The 18585-nt window shown below is 41.9% G+C and overlaps 1 protein-coding gene across 2 annotated transcripts; it reads left to right on the top strand.

Annotated features, from left to right (window-relative positions):
* Nucleotides 1-3236: 3236 nt before the first annotated feature.
* SPRY2 (sprouty RTK signaling antagonist 2) lies at nucleotides 3237-9730 on the top strand. 2 transcript variants are annotated; one of them, XM_077807008.1, is made up of 2 exons: nucleotides 3237-3870; nucleotides 7864-9730. In XM_077807008.1, exon 2 carries the CDS (start codon nucleotides 7915-7917, stop codon nucleotides 8854-8856), a length of 942 nt encoding a protein of 313 aa, XP_077663134.1. In that variant the 5' UTR covers nucleotides 3237-3870; nucleotides 7864-7914; the 3' UTR covers nucleotides 8857-9730. The 2 variants fall into 2 exon arrangements, with proteins under 2 accessions (XP_077663134.1, XP_077663141.1); XM_077807015.1 differs by lacking the exon at nucleotides 3237-3870 and adding an exon at nucleotides 6462-6535.
* Nucleotides 9731-18585: the final 8855 nt, after the last annotated feature.

The raw sequence follows: 18585 nt of genomic DNA, 5'->3' as shown, positions 1-18585 counted from the left end.
CACTCTTACACTACACAGCTTGTCAATTTAAAAAAAAAAAAAAAAATGACCTAAAAGACCTTAGCCATCTCTAATATCTGTATTTTTTAAAACCTCTCTAATTTGGGGGTGAGGGTTGTATTTGGCAAGAACTGATTTTATTTTTTTTTTTTTTTGTACCTTGCCAACAGAACTGCAATTGACATGGTCCTTTCTGTTTGCCTCCTAATGGTTGATCTGAAGTAGATGTGGACCTGAACTAAACAGCCAAATCTGAATTCCTTAACTTTCACAGCTAAAGCAGGCTCCCTGAGCTCAATTATACCCGTTCCCAAGTGGGGAAATGCAGCACCAACCCTAAACTGATCCGAGTGTACAAACTGCAGGCCAGGCCCAGCTGTAACCCGCAGGCAATTCAGGCAGGAGAACTGTCCAGCCTCACTTCCACTGTAAATCATGGAAACGCTGATTTTCCAGGCCAGAGACGTCCTTCAAAGACCTGATCTGAAAAGGCCTACGGTAAAGCCCCGGGGAGCGTCGGGCGGGTGAGCTAGACCCCAGGGACTCTCCTGCGGGCAGCCCCTGAACAATTTCGCCCCCGGGGAGCGCAAAGGCAGCAAAAGAGAAAAGGTGAGCGGCGAAACTTGCAGCGGCAGAGGCGGGGCGGGCGAGGTGGGGCTTCGCGGGCAGCCACTGAGCGCCGCCGTGTGCGTGGAAAGGCGGGGCTCTTACCTGCTCAGCCTGGGATTGACTGGCAAGGTGCCCGCCGTGCAGCTTGTTCACTGGCGGCGGCGGCTCCCGGTTAGCGTTACACAACGGCGGGCAAGCGCACGCGTTCCTCTGCCCGCCCTCCCCGTCCTGTGGGCTCTGCGCTTCCCCGCACCGCCTCTCGCAACAGCTGCACGCCGTGCCCGGCAAGACCGGGCAAGCGGGCCGCCCTTCCGGCTGATGCGAACCCCGCCGAGCGCTTGTTTTTGTGGGGAAAGCCCTGGCGGTTCCTCCCCAGACAGCTCCCAGCGTCTGTCCCACGGCACACGGACCGACTCTGGGCTCCCTCTAGTGGGGACCCGGCGTGCAGCCGCCTTTCATTCATCAGGAGGGCTCAATGGAGCCCAGCCTTGCAAAGCTGCAGCTCCCTGGCTTTTTGTTCTCGGGCAGGGCGGTCATTCACAGATCCGTCCGCTTGACTCGCGTCACTGAAATTACACGAAAGTGGAGAAAAACGCTGGCTGCAGCTAATTCTCTCTAGCCCAAGATCTCCACACCACCACCTTGCGCAGACATCTCGGAAACAACACCAGTCTATTTAAACAGGCAGTGCAATGGTCCGAGAGTCTAGTGAGCTTTGTTAGTCTCTAAGGTGCCACAAGTCCTCCTTTTCTTTTTGCGGATACAGACTAACAGGGCTGCTCTACTCTGAAACTAGAGAGTCTAGTGAGCATTCAAAGGAAGATATTCGGTTAACTATAGACCTGCCTTATTAATAAGCTGTGGTTAATTTTCTTGTTGGTGTATAGCTAGACAGATCTCGCTATAGAAAGAGAATAGGCGAGGGTGTAATACCCCATCCACTTTATTTTCATGCGGTACACATGATCATCTAATTCACAAAGCTATACTTGGTATAGGTAAAAGAGGATGTGCAGGCAGACCAGATAGAGGCCGTACAAGACTTTTCCCTATATGAATGCTCATGTAAATAATACAATGTCCTGCTGACTTTTATTTCTTATAGATAACCCTTACAAAATAGGTTCTGCATACACTTGTGAATATAGATAGGATTGTTTGTGTGTGTGTGGGGGGGTGTACCTATATATGTTTTGGCATAAAATACACAACAAGGAACGAGGCAAATTTTGAAACCAATTATTTCACCTAGTGCCTGCCAATACAGAGAAGAGAGGATTGTGTCATTCCTGTAACATACAATGTCCATAAACCAAACATCTGAGTTGTTTTCAGACACTGTCCCATATGTTACCTGAACTTAAATAAAAAACACTACGTCTCCAGCGCTAGGTACTGGTGCTCTGGAAGTTGTACCGCGCTATAGCACCTCCGACTCATTGTACCTTAAACCAGTGCTACTCAAAGTGGTGGTCCGCAGACCGGTGCGGGTCCGCGAGCCATCGGCTGCCGGTCTGCGCAAACACTGGGAAAACAATTGCGGGTCCCCCACCTCAGATAGCCTGTCACATGAATGACAGGCTATCCCCAGTCCTAGCACCGAGGCCGGAGTTTTCCTTCCCCCTTTCTTTTTGTTGTTGGTTTTCAGGACATATTACACCGCAGTGTATCATGCCGATCCCCTGGACAGAAAAAAAACAAAACAAAACAAAACCACCCCAAAGTGCTACTCACTCCATTGTGTGGAGGAGAAGTATGTCCCGAGCAGATCGCTGGTGTCTGAGGTACACCGCGTTCCCCTTATTATCGCAGCCACTAATTTGGAGGAGGAGGAGGAGGTGGCGTGGCTAGTACTAGAACATGGTGTATGATCGTGTTTACGCAGCAGCCCGGACCCAAAATAATACCCCCTCCTTCGGCCGAGAAGTGGTAGGCGACTGGATTAACTACAGCGCAAAGGAAGGGGAGGGGGCGTTTTGAACTGCTATTTAGTTCTACGGCAAAAACGCCACCGGAAAGGTTTTATTTTCTTCTGCAACTCAACCTCCAGGGGCTTCAGTTCAATCCAGCGTAACCAGCCAGCTCGCCTGAGGGTCCCACGTAGCCTTTTGTTTCGTCTGCCCGAGTGTCTCGCACGTACTACGCCTTGTGTTACTTTGCGCGAAGGAGCCTCTGGCACAAATCGGTGGCCCGGCGGCCCGGGGAGGGAGCCGCCGCCGCCGCCGCCGCCGCCGCGCCAGGCAGCACAGGGGTGGCGAGGCCGGGCCGAAGCAGCAGCGGGAAGAGCAGTTGTAACGGGCGGCGGCGGCTCTGCTTGCAATTGCAGTGCAAGTCGTCTGCTTCCCCCTCGGGCTTGCTCGGTGCCGTTGCCCTTTTGAATGCCTCCTGCGGCTCAGAGTGCTGGCAGGGCGCTGGGAGTGTGAGTGAATGTAGCCCCGCAGAGCCAATGAGCTGGGACCGGATGCGATATATCCTCTGGGACAACAACTGCTCTGTTCCTCCTCAGATCCACATGACGCCATTTACTGCTGCTTTTGCAGAGAGATCACCCTACCTCCTCCGGAAAGGAAAAGAGAGAGAGGGAGCGCGAGCAGAAAAACGCCAAGCCCCTGCAGCTCAGATCTCAAATCTTCCTCCTCCTCCTCCAAACACACAACAACAGGCACCACCACAAATCCGCTGCGCTTCCAAAACACCCCCTGATTGCAAACCACAGCGCTGCCTGCAACACTCACACGCTCACAGAGGGAGCGAGAAAGCTAAAGAGAGAGGGGAGCTTGCAGCTTCTCAGCAGAACGGCTACACTGCACAGGCTGCGTTTTTGCAGGAGCTCAGTGGAAGAAAAGCTTTGGGATTTTATTTTAGATCCACTGTATTGGGTTTGCTTTGGCTTCTCCCTCCCCTCCCGCCCCTTGATCATTTGCAACAACAAAAAAAGTGACTTGGTATTGGCGATTGAGGGGGCGGGGGGAGAGGAAATAGTGTATGAGTGATTTCTTTTTAGGAGCAAAGAAATACCCACCCGACCTGGAGACCTTTTCTAGAGGTTTATATTTATAATCGATCTGAGGACACTGAGGTCACTTTGCTCTGGATTTTTGAGATGATGGTGATGATGATTTGCAAGTTGGACTAAAGCTGAGTTTGGAAAAGATTTTTTTTTTTTTTTTTTTTTTGCTGCTTTAGGCTGGATTTACTTGCAAACCGCAGGAAGAAGAAAACACGAGAGAGAGGGGGGGTTGGTGCTGTGCCGCGATCACGGTGAGAGCATTTTCCTTCTTTGCAAAACAAGCTTTTTTTAATAGCCCAGTTTGTTCCGAGGAGCTCGTGGAAATGTAGGTGTAAGGTCGATCCCTTTTCAATCCGTGAACCTATCCCCCCACCCCAGGAGTTGGAAGTGGAATTTCAGCGAGATTTTTTTCTTCCTTGGGGAAGTTCGGCGGGGAGAGGGGGGAGCATCGGATGGTTTCTAAGGGCTGTTTCGCGTGTTTCCCCTCAAAAAATGACTTTGCAGGGAGGGAGCCCCCCCCCCCAGCTCCGCGCCATTGGGCGGTGGGGGGTGAGTTTAGAGGGCGGTAATCTGTACTCAGGTTTGAGCATTTGCAGGGAGCAATGTCTGCGAAATAGTGCAAGGACTTGAAGCAACTCGGGTGACTTCTTTGCATACTGTATTCTCCTACAGTCGCAGGAACATGCCCCTGCAGAGTAGAGACGAGGAAGTCCTGGTAGATCCTGTCTCAAAGCATTACATGGATTTTGGTTAGGATTTGGGGGGTTGTTCGTTTGTATCGCTTGGTCCCTGTACTTGGTGTCTTTAGCCACCTCCGTTTAAATGGAAGACTGACACTATTCTATAAGTGCATTGGGAGATTTGTGCAATTCGGAAGTGAGCTCACGCCTGCTATAAATATATTTTCCATGCGATAAAGTTAAATAGATCGTCGATATGACAGGGAGTAAATTCTTCCCCTGGTTTCATTATATGGTGTGTAGGACTGAAGCAGTTTGGGGGGAGGAGGGCACGGAAGGGCTTAATATTTGTGGTGGTGGCTTACTTTGCAACAGCTTCTGAAAGTTGCTGGTGTTTGCAGCAAGCTGTGTGTCAATTTGCCCCACCCCGATGTGAAGTCCCTTTTGCCCTAATCCATAGTCTGATCACACACTCAAGCCCTTAATAGGGGTTTCAAAGCACTTTCAACGAAGAGGTGCTTGGTGTGTGTGCGATGGAGATGGGGTGGGGGTTTGCTGCAAAGGCTCCTGAGACAAAACAGAAATTCATGGGCAGAGAACTTTTTCCCCCTTAGGCTTCCCTTCTCCCAGCCAACACGACATGGGTTTTTCCACAGCACACAAGGAGCACTTTGCGTTTTAAACTTCCCCAAGCGTGCAGAGGATAAAACCCAGCCCCTTTTCCCAATCCCAGTTAGCAAGAGTTAGCAAATCATGACATTTCTGCTCAGCAAGTGAGTGGACTTCGGTTTTTGGAAGTGGTGAATCGCGTTATCTCAAAAAAAAAAAAAAAAAGGGCAAATGTTTCTCTTGCTATGCTCTTATTCGGTAGGTGGAAAAAAGGGGGTGGGTGGGAAGGAGGGAAAGGGAAGCATTGAGATCAACCGAGATTAAAGAGGGGAGAGTCCTGTTTCCCTGAAAGAACTACAGGCAAACATACGTGCAAAAACAAGAGTGCTGTAGATCTGCATCTTGCCCTGATAACGGATCTTTCCAGAGCTCTCGGTGCAATAAAATGCAAGGGCTGTTTGTTATGCTACAAATTCAGTGGGTGTCACTTTGTAATTCCTAATCTGGGAATCTGGTTGAAATTTACACAAAATAGGGAAAATAGTAGCAGCACTGGCGAGGTTTCCTACAGCTGACTTCCTGGAATTGGAACTGTTGCTTAATGGTAGCCCTTGAAGGGGAAACCTGCACTTTACTAAACTACCTTGGAGGTGTTCTCTCAAATGAGACGTAATGCAGGAAGCTTTATATAACTCTGACTCCTCCAGCATCTCCTGGGGGTGGGGGGTGGATACACAATAGTTAAAAGGAAGCATGGGCTTGACTTTCCTGATAAGGCAACTTTAGAAGCCGCCTCCCTCCTCCACCCTAGAGGATGTCTCCTATTTATCTCCAGGTTGTCTGCATTTGTGAGGCTGCTTGTTTCATTTGCAATATCAGCCAGTCCTGAGAGAATTAAGGGATTGCTGCACCCCACCTGCTGAGCACGTTGTTCTGGGCAAAGATGAAGCCTATAAAAGGAAAGGAAGAAAAGAGCAGTGTTTTCTTCTGCAGCTTTTACCTTGTTGTTTGAAGGGGTTCAGTTTCCAAGACGCTTGTTTTTCAAAGAACCTGTCGGTCAGTGTCAGTCATACTTTTAGTGTTAACAATACTGCAGAGGCAAAAAAATCTCTCATTTGCTCTTTGAATTTAGTTTAAATCTAGAATTGAAAGAAGAGGGGTATGTGAATTTGCAAATTCCGCTCCAGGTGGGGAGAACCTTGATTTAACCTTGTTATCTTTAAATAGCTTCCAATAAGGACATGTCTGTTCTGGGCATTGGATTTAAACTTTTCTCTTGGCAAGGGTTTTAATTTGAAGTAGATATAAACAAGAATTAAAGATGTGTTTGCAAGATAGCTTTCACGTGCTGAGAATCATGATTTCTAACATGCATGCTGGGTAAAAGCCAAGATTTAACAATAATGAACACACCCAATATTTTTATTAAATGTCATCTTTTTCGAAAAGGACCAGCTTATAAAATAAAACAAAGAGAACTTATTTTGGCTTGAAAAGTAACCAGCGGGTAAGAAATTAAATGTTTTCCTTTGGTTTTAGAATAAAGACAGCATATGGAGATGTTCACTGTTGAAGTGTCTGTTTGGATATATTTTACAATACTGTGGTGTAGTATTATTTATTGATGGTAAGTGATGTATACAGAGTAACACTATGGTGCTCTTTCTAAGTATAGTTGAAGACATTGTGTGGCCCTTGCAAGAAGCAAGGGTTCAGATTTGTTTTTAAGTCAAAACAAATTGCTTTGGATGTTTATGTAGCTAATTTAATTTTGAATCTACTTTAGAAACCATTAAAGAATGACAGATTGGTAAATTCTGATCTACAGATTTGTTATCCATTGTACTAAGAATCAGTATATTATAAGTTTATGATGCTAGTCATACACTGATTTCCATTAACTTTATGCATGTTTTATTGGGTTTCCACTGAATTTCTTAAAGCAACTTCCATTCTTAATTACTCAGTGATGTATCCTCAATCAAATAGTCTTGGATGATAGTATTTAGATTGTATTCTGCATATTTCTGTTCCATAAATTGCTCTGTATTTTCTAGTCATGCCCAATATTTGAATTATAATCTACGGATAGTTTGAAATGTAAAAACAATTCTACAGGGGTATTTAATAGGAAATAACTGACGTGAAGTACACAAGTATGACACACTTGACAATCTTAGAGACTTTTTTTTTACTTCTGCAGTTGACGTTTTTGGTAGCACTAACTCACTGGCATCTAACCTCAAACATTTTATTGCTGTTTAGTGTTTTTCTTGGGACCATTGGTATTAAACTACAATTTCCTATTTACATCATGTTAAGTTTAATGTGTAAAGAGACTAGCCTACCAAAATATTACTCAGTTTTAAATAAAGTTGAAGAATTAAATAATGTCTGTCGTCAGCAGGTCACACATTACACTTTCTAAAACATTTGTAGCTGTTCTTTGTGTAAAATGTATTTTTAGTAGTGTTATGTGAAAAGAAGAGTCATTTTAAGTAGCTATGTTAAAATCCACGGTCTAGCCAGAGGATGACTGGGAGGTCTCAGTATCAGGTTTTAAATACCTAGATTTCCTGGAATCACAAGTTCAAGTCCTGCCAGGGTCAGCAAAACCCTCTCTCCTTGCATTATAGATAAACTGAGTTCTGTGCCGTTTACTGGATGTGAATCATCTTTATGACGAGTTCTTAAAAGCCTAAAACTTCTGTGTTCTGCATGGATGCAGAAAAAAAGTCCTTTAGTGCGTTTAGTAAAAGTAAGAGTTTCTTTAGCAAAATCAGACAGGTGCAGAGTACTAACCAAGTCTGGTTTCTGCCCTCCACCTCTAATGTGGCTCCATTTTAATGGTGGTGTACTTATTTAATTAGTAAAATGCTCCAGGATCCTTGGAGGAAAGACAATTTGCAAATGTACAATGTGACACAATAGTGAATCTTCTCTTTGTTGCTACAGGAGTTCAGATGTGTTCTAAGCCTGCTGGAGTGACCACTTTTCAGGATACTGATGGAGACAAGAGCTCAGAATGGCAGTGGGTCCCAGTCTTTGCTACAGGTTCGGCATGACGGTGGGAGGCAGCAGGGAGACTCTGACCTGAGGGATGTTCTGACACAGCAGGTTCATGTGTTGTCACTGGACCAGATCAGGGCCATCCGAAATACAAATGAGTACACAGAGGGACCTACAGTGGCTCCACGACCAGGGGTTAAACCTGCCCCTCGTCCAGCTAGCCAGCACAAAAACGAAAGACCTCATGGCTTGCCTGAACATCGTCATCTTACCAGGGTCCAACATGCACAGGTACATTCTTCCTCCCGGGCACCCTTGTCCCGTTCCATCAGTACGGTCAGCACCGGTTCACGGAGCAGTACAAGGACAAGTACAAGCAGTAATTCATCTGAACAAAGACTTTTAGGATCATCTTCTGGGCCAGCGGCTGATGGGATAATCAGGGTGCAGCCCAAGTCTGAGTTCAAGTCAAGCGAGCTGAAGCCCCTGAGCAAAGAAGACTTGGGCATGCATGCCTATAGGTGTGAGGACTGTGGAAAATGTAAGTGTAAGGAGTGCACTTCTCCAAGGACCCTACCATCCTGTTGGATCTGTGACAAGCAGTGTCTTTGCTCAGCCCAGAATGTGGTTGATTATGGGACTTGTGTTTGCTGTGTGAAATGCCTCTTCTATCACTGCTCTAATGATGATGAGGACAACTGTGCTGACAACCCATGCTCTTGCAGTCAGTCACATTGCTGCACTAGATGGTCTGCCATGGGTGTTGTATCCCTCTTTTTGCCTTGCTTGTGGTGTTACTTACCAGCCAAGGGTTGCCTTAAATTGTGCCAGGGGTGTTATGACTGGGTAAACCGGCCCGGATGCCGCTGTAAACACTCAAACATAGTTTGTTGCAAAGTTCCCAGTATTCCCCCCAGGAACTTTGAAAAGCCAACATAGCATCACTAATCGGGAATACTAAAGTTATAAGGATTCTTCTAACACACATGTGCAACCAACTAAACAGCTATAACCTTGGCACTGTTTTTAGAAGGGTTGGGGGTATACTTTGCTGTTTGCAGTGAACTGCTTTTCTGCATGTGTGCCATCTTAACTGATATGCTTGTTAGAACCTAGCTAATGGAGCTCAAATATGGGATGCAGTACTTTGGGACCCATATATTGCATAAGCTAAAGCAACACAGACACTCCTAGGTGACTCTATTGTTTGTGAATAGTACTTGCAAAATTTGTAAATTAGCAAATGACTCCTTTTTTTTATTGTTTTCTGCCAGAGATAATGTGCTATATTTTTGTATATACGATAATATTTTCAACTGTGAAAAAAAAAGTGGTGTCATAGAACATGGCACAGTCACAAAATATTATACTAATATGTTGTACATTCGGAAGAATGTGAATCAATCAGTATGTTTTTAGATTGTATTTTTTGCCTGACGGAAACCCTCTATTACAAGACTTTGATTTCTCTTTGGACTTCATGTATATTGTACAGTTTCAGTAAAATTCAGCCTTTATTTTCTAATTTTTTTCAACATATTGTTTAGTGTAAAGAATATTTATTTGAAGTTTTATTATTTTATAAAAAAGAAATATTTATTTTAAGAGGCATCTTACAAATGTCACCCCTTCTTATGGGGACGTCATAGTTGCTGCAAATAAGGGGTGACAGATGCATATGTTCACTATAAAATAGAAAATATATTAACGTTTGAAATTAAACTGGGCTGCTTGTCATTTTTTTCCCCCTTATCTTTATTGCTCTGAATTGGAAAATCTGATTTGTGAGGTTTGTTTGTGCTTGTTTGTTTGTTTTTTTAGAGGGAAAAATTCAAAGAAACGTGTTCACAAAGTGGCTAAAATAATGAATTGATTTAAGAACTTTAGGTTAATGAAAAGGCAAACTTTAAATGTTATTTCTTTAACTGAAAATAATGCATTTTTCTTACCCTTACAGAAATGGTATAAATGCTGTTTGCATAGCCTAAGATGAAAATGAACATAGGAAAATGCATGAACTCATTCCAGACTAGGAATAATCAACACTGAAAACTGACCTATCCTGTTAAGTGATGAGCTTTTTGTGCTTTAAATAGGAAATAAGAAATACTAGTTCACAAAAAGGTTTGGCTTGCACAGGCTCAGTACTTGGAAATAATGGACAGCTAATATGGTTACTTCAAAGAGTTTGTATGATTATTTGTTAAAAGGAGAAGAATATGCTACAGGGAGTGACAGATCTGAAAGCAGTCCAGACTTATATAAAGCATTTGCCTCACTTTTAAGAAGAAAGTTGCTTAGTTGATTTGTCACTTGTAGCAGTTACCTTCCACTGAGGTCAACATTCTTTCATTGCTAAGTGCCCTCGGAAGTTTAGAAAATGATTTACCTTTCTTTATTAACAAACTACCATTTCCTGTTCTGAGCATGTCTCTCCAAGTCTAAGGTCTTAGTGCTGATTTTATACATCTGATTTTTAGGTTGGCATTTAAGAAATATCACAGCCTCCTCTGAATCCTCTCCAACAAAAACAAGGTTAAAATTAATAAATTAAGAACTTATTTACTACAAGTTTAAACGTGGGGCTACGGGAAATTGCAAATTTTTACCCATTACTTTTAATTCTGGTGTTCTGACACTTGGGATGTTTTACATAGGTTTGCAGTGCTGAAAAATCCTTCTCTGTGGAAGTGTGTGCACACTGGTTATCAATTGTCAAGTGAAACTAGAAGATGCAAGCCCTAACTAGTTTGCTAATCAGGAATAGTTGATACACAAGGCCCCCCCCCCCTTTTTTTTTCCCCCAATGGGAGAAAGCAAGCTAGATTTCTTTATTTCTCAGCACCAAACGACTGGCTGACGGGTGTAAAAAGACAAGCTATTTAGTCAGGTAAAGCTTGCATAGTATACAAATTCTTTCAAGAGTGCACAAATATTGTTGTGTCTAGGCTTTTGAGTATGACTCACAATATTTATCTGGCTGATCAAATCAATTTACTTAGAAACAGCGCATTCAGATATCAAAGGAGTGACTGATCCTTGTGTTTCTATTCACTTCCTCCAATTCTTGAAATGGGTCCAGCCTATATCAAAGGTGGCATGTGCAGGTCTTGCATCTATCCTGACTGAAAGTAACCACAGAAATATTTAAATAGCACAATTATCTGAAGTCTTTGCCTCTGAGATTACATGTTTGGAAATAAAAATACAATTCATAGCACAAAATAACTCAAACTCATTATCTTGTATTAATGAACTTGGTAATGTGGATATTGAATTGTTAGTCCTTATTGTCTTAGATATGTATTTTAAAAAAATATACTTAAATGCATGATACTAAAATTGAAATTGGCAAATTGGAATGTGTCCTAATTGTTTGACAAATTAAAGGTGTACATTACTTCTGGTGCATGGGTACTGAAAAGCAAATACTAAAGTTTTTTGATTTATTTTATATTTGCTGGCTAACTAACTAGTTATCTGCATTGATAGACTTTTTCCCCTTCCCCCAGAATCTTACTGTAGGGAAATATGAATCTGGACTTCATTTAAGAATGATTTGTCAACATTAACTCAGTTCTTCATTAAAGATAATTGGCCAAATTTTGCTGTCAAGTTACATCCATTACTAATCATTGAGAGTTATGACACTTAAGCCTTGTGTGGACGAGGAATTAAGGTGTAATGCTAGTAAGTTTTAGCTAACTGTGCTAACTGTGTTTGAAAAGTCTAGACTATAACTTGAATAGGTTAGCACATGCTAAACCCAGTGCCTTATCCACACTAGACTTCTCCAATATGTTAGCTAGCATGTTAGTTAATGTGCTAACATCACACCTTTTAAATCCTAGTTTAGACAAACTTTACTAGTCTGGGCCAGGCTGAAACCTGCCCTCAAAACTGTTAGCCTGTGCATTAATGAGCATTAAAAGGACTTTTCAGTTGGATTGAGCCAACGTAATTGAAAATTGCACCCCTTTTTTTGCCCATCAGGACGGAGCCACTGAGAGCAGAATTTGACCCAATACTTACATTTTGAGGGTCACTGTGGTGCCTTGCCAAATGTATGCAATGTAGAAGCATGCCCTGGTGATTTTAGATGTTCGCTGTGAAAGTGTGCCTGCCTGTGGGTGAGAGAGAGTGAGAGAGAAACAAACCCCACCCAATTAGCTCAGTTTGTTACATTGCTCTTTCAGCGTTTTGATCCTCAGGTAAACTCTGGCTTGCATGCACATTTTGGTCTGAGGTGGGGACTCTGAATCGGATATTGGCAGATAATATAGTATGATGAATTATAATTTTAGACAAATCACAGCTTACACTTTCCTCTATGGTGTGCAAATTACAGGTACGGGCGGGGGGCGGGGTGTTCTCTGAAGGTAGCAATCAAAGCAGTAAAAGCAAAGGAGCTCAGTTTTACCAGGACAATAATTAGGTATAATACCTTTAATGGAAATAAAAGGTGGTTGATCATGTGGAAAGTACGTCCTGTTCAAATGAACTATCAAAGCATTCATTTTAACACGACAGTTTTAAAGAGTCAAATTTTTTATTTCCCAGTTGGAGAGGAGTAATAGCTGGACATTCATAAAGTTCATTTGATATTTTTTACAGTTTCCTATAAAAATGCCTACCTATCTATGCCATGTCTGTATGCCTATGTAAGTCACTTGATACTTGACAGTAGCAAAAATATTGGCTACTTACTGCAGTGTCCATAATGTGCTTACAACTTTTGTGCATTGCGTTACCTGATGGGATTTTTTTTCTCATGCTGGGAATATTTTAAAAAGTTTGGTGAAATATAAATGTGACCCCACCTTATTGAGACTTATTTCTGTCAATTACCAGTGCGCAGAGATCTGCAAATACATTTGGCTTCACACTAGGGCCTCACTTCATATGAGTAGCATTGGTTTTGGGTAGCATTGCTTGTTGACATTTTATGTAACCCTAAACAAACAGCAGGCTGGGGTGATGGGAGCTGAAAACATAACGAGCGGTGCCAGAACCATAACATGTTATGCTGTCTGTTCTCTCCTAATGGATAAAGTACTGAGTTCTTTTCTGTTTGTTTTGCATTACAAAAAAAACTTTTTTTCTTAATGGAAGTTGTCAAAAGTTTATTGGAAACAGGAAAATCAGAAATCCAAATAAAACTGTTCTTATTGGAAGCAAAAGTGTGCTGTACTGAATTTAAATATACTGCATGCATTTGTAGCATTTCTTCTGCCTCGGTATTGTCTAGTGTCCAGTTTCCTTACTTCTCTGTAAGGATTTTACTAACTCAGGAGATCCTGCTGCATTTGTCATATTTTTGTCTCACATATTTGTTCCATGTTGTACCAGTTTCTTCCTTCAATACTTAAAGGTTTATTGCTACTTCTAGTGCAGGGGATGAAAGAAGAGCATGAAACATGCTTTTCTTATGAGCATGATCTGTCTTTGAAGGTTTTATTGGGGGTGGGGGGGGGCGCAGAATGATTACCTTGACATACTTGTGCCACATTTTAAAGAGATTTCAAATGTTTTCCATCTGTCTATGACACCGGTCCCCAAGGTTCTAGGACATATATTATTTTCATTTGTTTAGTGTGCTTTTGATTATGGCAAAATGAGATTAGCCTTTAACATGTTTTGTTCATGATGAAATACTTCCTCCTAGTTAAATAAAACATTTCAGTTTACTGGTACTGTAGTGCAGTGGGCTGGAATCTAGATCACACTAGATTCCACTGCTAATACCCCAGTGTTTAATTGCTCCTCCTCCTCAATAATAAATGTTTTGTTTGAAATAGAGTTTTTGTTATTCTATAATGGGAGGAAGGCAACAGATTCTTTTGGCCCAGCCTGGCCATGTCAGTACTATTAACAAACCCTTCTGCAGTGACTTAAGTCCTGCATGTGTTGGCTAGAAAAGCCCTGCCCAAAATGTTCAGGCTTTGGGAAGCCAAACAGTTGATTGCAGTGGGAGTTGTGGATATTCGGAAGCCTTTAAAAATCAGGTTACTTTGAGTTAAATGCTGAAATATAAACTTAGGGGCCTTACTTTAAATAATCATTTTTAAAAGTTTTGCCCAGTGCTATAAGCTGGTTTTAAAAAATGATGCTATCAGACTACCTCCTGCTACCCAGGGAATCTACTGTGTGATTGTAGAGCTGCTCTCTGTGCTTGAGCTACATCAGGAGAGAGAACACTGAATGAAGATCGGAGATATATATGCAGGGCAAAAATCTAACTTGGAGTGACAATCTGAGTCTACATAAAAAGGTAGGTCAGATAGGTCACTTACATCAGATCTAAGAACATAATGTTTTGTCCATGTGGACTCTTTAACTTTGTGGCCAAAACTGATGTTGGATAATGCATGTGGATTTGACTGTAAATTGTGCATAAATGTGATAGTTGTGAAAGAGTAGAATGGTCATCTGCTATTTTACAGCATCACTTTCTCAAAATAACATCTAACTTGCAAGATTCTCAGTTGCTGAGAAGTGAAATATTTATAAATATTTATAGTTTCAGGTACTACAGTCTGCCTACTAATTTGTGCAGTTTTATAATCACTGATCTTTTTTCTCCTAAGGGTTTTTTTTCCCCCTCTCCATTGTTGCTGTGTGAGATACCCAGACAAGTAAGGGAAGCTGGCCATTCAGAAGGTACTGTCAAATGCACAAAGTAAACAAACTGAAATAATAAACTTTTCATCCAGTCTTTATTATTTGTAACACTAGTAGAGAAAAACATTTCAGACTTTTATTTTTGGTTGCTGTATTTTTAATTATTTTAGACAAGTGATATTTCATTAAGGGCATGTCAGATTCTCCCCGCCGCCTCCCCCCGGTGGCTTTAACAAAACAATAAGGTATGCAAGTAATCCAGCCAGATTACCAATAGTGAATCTTGTGTACATGCTCGAATTCTGTTGCACTGGGTGGGGGGTGTATTTTCCTTTTAATATGTCTGAGACCAAGTTTGTGTGCAATATTAATTGTCAGCAGGTTTAATGTTTCCTACTACTACACGGGAGACAGGAAATGTTGCAAGTTTGCTGTGAATTCATCCAACTCCATCTCCCTGCAGGAAAAAGCATGGGGTTCATGCTTCTAAACCAGTGGATTCCCTGATATCTCAGTTTCCAGGGTTTTCTGATGAGCCAGGTTCTCCATCACAAGCTTCCAGTCTCAAATCTAGTTTGTACTTGACTCCACCATTGTTCTGTCTCCCTGAACCCTTCTGAGAGAAGACAGACTCTATAGTTGACTTTGTATTAATTTACCCAGAAAAAACACCTTCAGGATGAATAAAATTCCATAGGGAGGAACCATAATCCCAAATCCACTCCCAGTCCAACCACAGCACAGAGACTGATACTGTGAAAGAGTGTCCATGAGGGAAAAGGTCCTTTCCACACACCTCCCCCCAAAGAAGCTTAAGTCTGTTGTATCTTTGTCCCCTTTGCTCCTGGAAGTTGGAGATCTGATTGCACCCCTATTAACTACCTCAGAACTTCACGCACTGGTACTCATTTCAGCCTCTGCTAAAGAAAAAATATGATTGACAATGTAATTTGTTAGTAATGTTTTTAATAAAAAAAAAAGCAGCGTTAAAGGGGAACTTGTGCCCTAAGTACAGAATAACTATCTAAAATCATACAGGTAAACCCCGATTATGAAGATCTGTTATCCCAAATTTCATATCTGTGCTGAAATTAGTGCTTTTTTGAAACTCCTATTCCCTCTGACACTGCCATACATCTGAATTAACTTGTATTTCTATATTTCTCTTGCTGTATATTTGCATGCTTCATAAGTGACTTCCTTTTCTTTGTTTTTTGAAGATACCCTACACTAGCGTTGAAAGTGACATGCTTCTTGAAAGCACAATCACAAAATAGTTTCCTTAGATGATGACTAATAAAACTTCTCTCGTACTTAATTTTTCTTTCAAATGGGATGTCTGGAAAACACCATCTCTTCTTCCTTTCATCCCCATGCTCTAACCCCAGTTGTAGGTTGCTTCTGGAACCTTTACAGTGAAGAATGATTTTGTAGGTTTCCATTAAGCAGGGCTGAACATAGGGCAATGTATGCTACACTTGAGCTTTGTACCCAAGTGAACAACTAGCCTTTGGTACCAGATGTTCAGAGTACACAAAGAAGAACGAGATATAATATGAGGGGGTGTAACCGAAGGGGAAAGGACTGTCACAATCCACCCATTAAAGTTACTGTTTCAGAACAATAGGAAAATGTGCCCATTTGATTAAAATTAACTAGGCAAAATAGCTGATGTGCAGATAGAGAGATCCCACTCAGTTGGCTAAACTTAGCCAGTGTTTCTGCTATTTGCATTCTATATTTATCAGGGTCACGTTATTCTAGTCAGTAGGCTAACTTCAGCTTTTTATTGTAAGACAAATAAAGGCCTTGGGTGAAATCCTGGCCCCATTGAAGTTTGGTAGTAATTTCTTCTCTCAGTGTGGGTCTTACTACCAGTTGGGATGAGCTGGCCCCTAGTTTGAAGACTACCTACCAAGTATAGCAGTTATAACACTGGGAATAAGTCCTCCTGTTGTCTGGAACTTGTCATGTCTAAATGTACCCTTGTAAGGTAATGCATTAAATTGCACTGCTGGAGATTTTGTGATCAAACTGTGGCCCAGATATTCAGCGTGGGTAGATTGATGTAACTCTGTTAACTTCAGTGAGACTGCTGATTTACACCAACTGAGGATCTGACCCATAAATTATCACAAAAAAATAGTTGCACAGTAGAATAAGAATGAGCTGTTTTATCAGTGTTTGTTTCTTACTGTGTCTGTTGAACAATAGCCATTGTCATGCTTCTAGAAAGTCCAGAATCCTTATTTATAATACTTTAAGAGCTATTATTTATTGCTTTCTAAATGTTTGTGCAGGAGGAATGCCTCCAACTAAATCACTTTATTTTAGGTTTCTGGGATCATTTGAGACTTCCCAGAGTTATGAAAAACACCCAGGCCATTGTAATTCACCAAGATAAATGCAAACCATTTTACTTTTTTAAAAATAATGTTGAAAGTATGCGTGGTGTGGCAGAAGTTTATGCAGAACATTTTTATTGTAGTGTGATTTTTTTTCCCCCCAAGAATGATTCATAGAGCTTATTTTTGAGGCTGTTTTGAGTTCTGGTCATTTCTACAGATGCAACAGCTCATTCGTCTACTGGTGGTTTGAACTAACCTCAGCTACCTGTTGTTGGCTGTGAATGGAATAATTTATTTTTAGTGCAAAACCACAATACGAATATTTTCCACTCTGAAAGTATATTAAAAAAAACCTTGAAGAAAAAGGGTTGGCTCTTTCTATCTGATGTCAGATGTAACTGGGTTTATCTTACAGACAATGCTTTTAAATGCCTGACTCTCTATTGAAGTTGACAAGAATTTCCTCCACTTAACCCCTTCAGTGCCCTAGGGCGTTCTGCATACATCAAACAAAAGGGGGCTCCTATGCCTTGTAGACAGACATGATGATATGCTGACAAACCCAAAATGAAAAGAGAGACTTAAAACCTGGGCCCTTGGGCAGTCAGGAAGGGGTTCTGTGGGAGGGTCCGTTTCATGGTATGTGTGAGAGAGAATATTTCCCCCTCCCTCTCTGGCCCCAAGATGTAGCTTTCTGAACTGTGTAACTGTGACAACTGCAATGCTCTATAGTGAGGGCCCTAGCCCATGTTTGTTTGGCTACAGCGTTTGAGGGAGAGAAGCCCTTTGGTGAAGATTCAGTGCAGTGCTGGAAGAAGAAGGAAGCACATTTTGGGAAGCATCAGTTGTGCTTTACATAAATGGATGGATGAATCAATCAGCGTAGTAACCGGACAGACGCTATCAGCCCTACAGCATGAGATAGGATTCCTGAGTTGTTTATTAAGGGCCAGATTGTCAACCTCTTACACTGGGGTAACACATTGGGTTAAATGGGACTACTTCTACAAGCAACTGGACACTGACGTGACAAAGGGGGTCATAATCTAGCCCTAAAAAGTAATTAATTGCTGTAGAGTAAGGAACTGTTACATAAAGTAAAAACTATTTCCCCGTGCTAATTTTTTTCCTCCTACTGTTACACCTTCTTGTCAACTGTTTGAAATGGGCCATCCTGATTATCCCTACAAAAGGTTTTTTTTCTCCTGCTGCTAATAGCCCACCTTAATTAATTGGTCTTGTTACAGTTGGTATGGCAACACCCATTTTATTCAAGTTCTGTGTGTGTGTGTGTGTGTGTGTGTGTGTGGATGGATCTTCCTACTGTATTTTCCACTGCATGCATCCAATGAAGTGGGTTTTAGCCCACGAAAGCTTCTGCCCAAATAAATTTGTTAGTCTCTAAGGTACCACAAGTATGCCTCGGTTTTGTAGTTGTTTTGGTTTTTGCATATATAATCTAAGGGTCATATCTCACTACTGAGCCGTATACAAACCCTCATTCGATTCAGTCAGAGTACTGTGGGTGGAACAATGGCTGGATATGTATCAGCGGGGTCACTCTTTATACATGTAAAATCTTAGAGATGAGCCTGAACTGCAAAAGTCAAATTGAGTTTGACCCCTCCAAAGTCATAGAATCATAGAATATCAGGGTTGGAAGGGACCTCAGGAGGTCATCTAGTTCAACCCGCTGCTC

Source organism: Eretmochelys imbricata, chromosome 1 (assembly GCF_965152235.1).
Source record: "Eretmochelys imbricata isolate rEreImb1 chromosome 1, rEreImb1.hap1, whole genome shotgun sequence".
Taxonomy (NCBI): Eukaryota; Metazoa; Chordata; order Testudines; family Cheloniidae; genus Eretmochelys; species Eretmochelys imbricata.
The sequence above is the reverse complement of the archived record's forward strand: the minus strand, read 5'-3'. Positions and strand labels throughout refer to the sequence as shown.

What these genes read in the sequence shown, in the direction of transcription:
- SPRY2 (XM_077807008.1), top strand. Translation starts at nt 7,915, where the DNA reads ATGGAGACAAGAGCTCAGAATGGCAGTGGGTCCCAGTCTTTGCTACAG.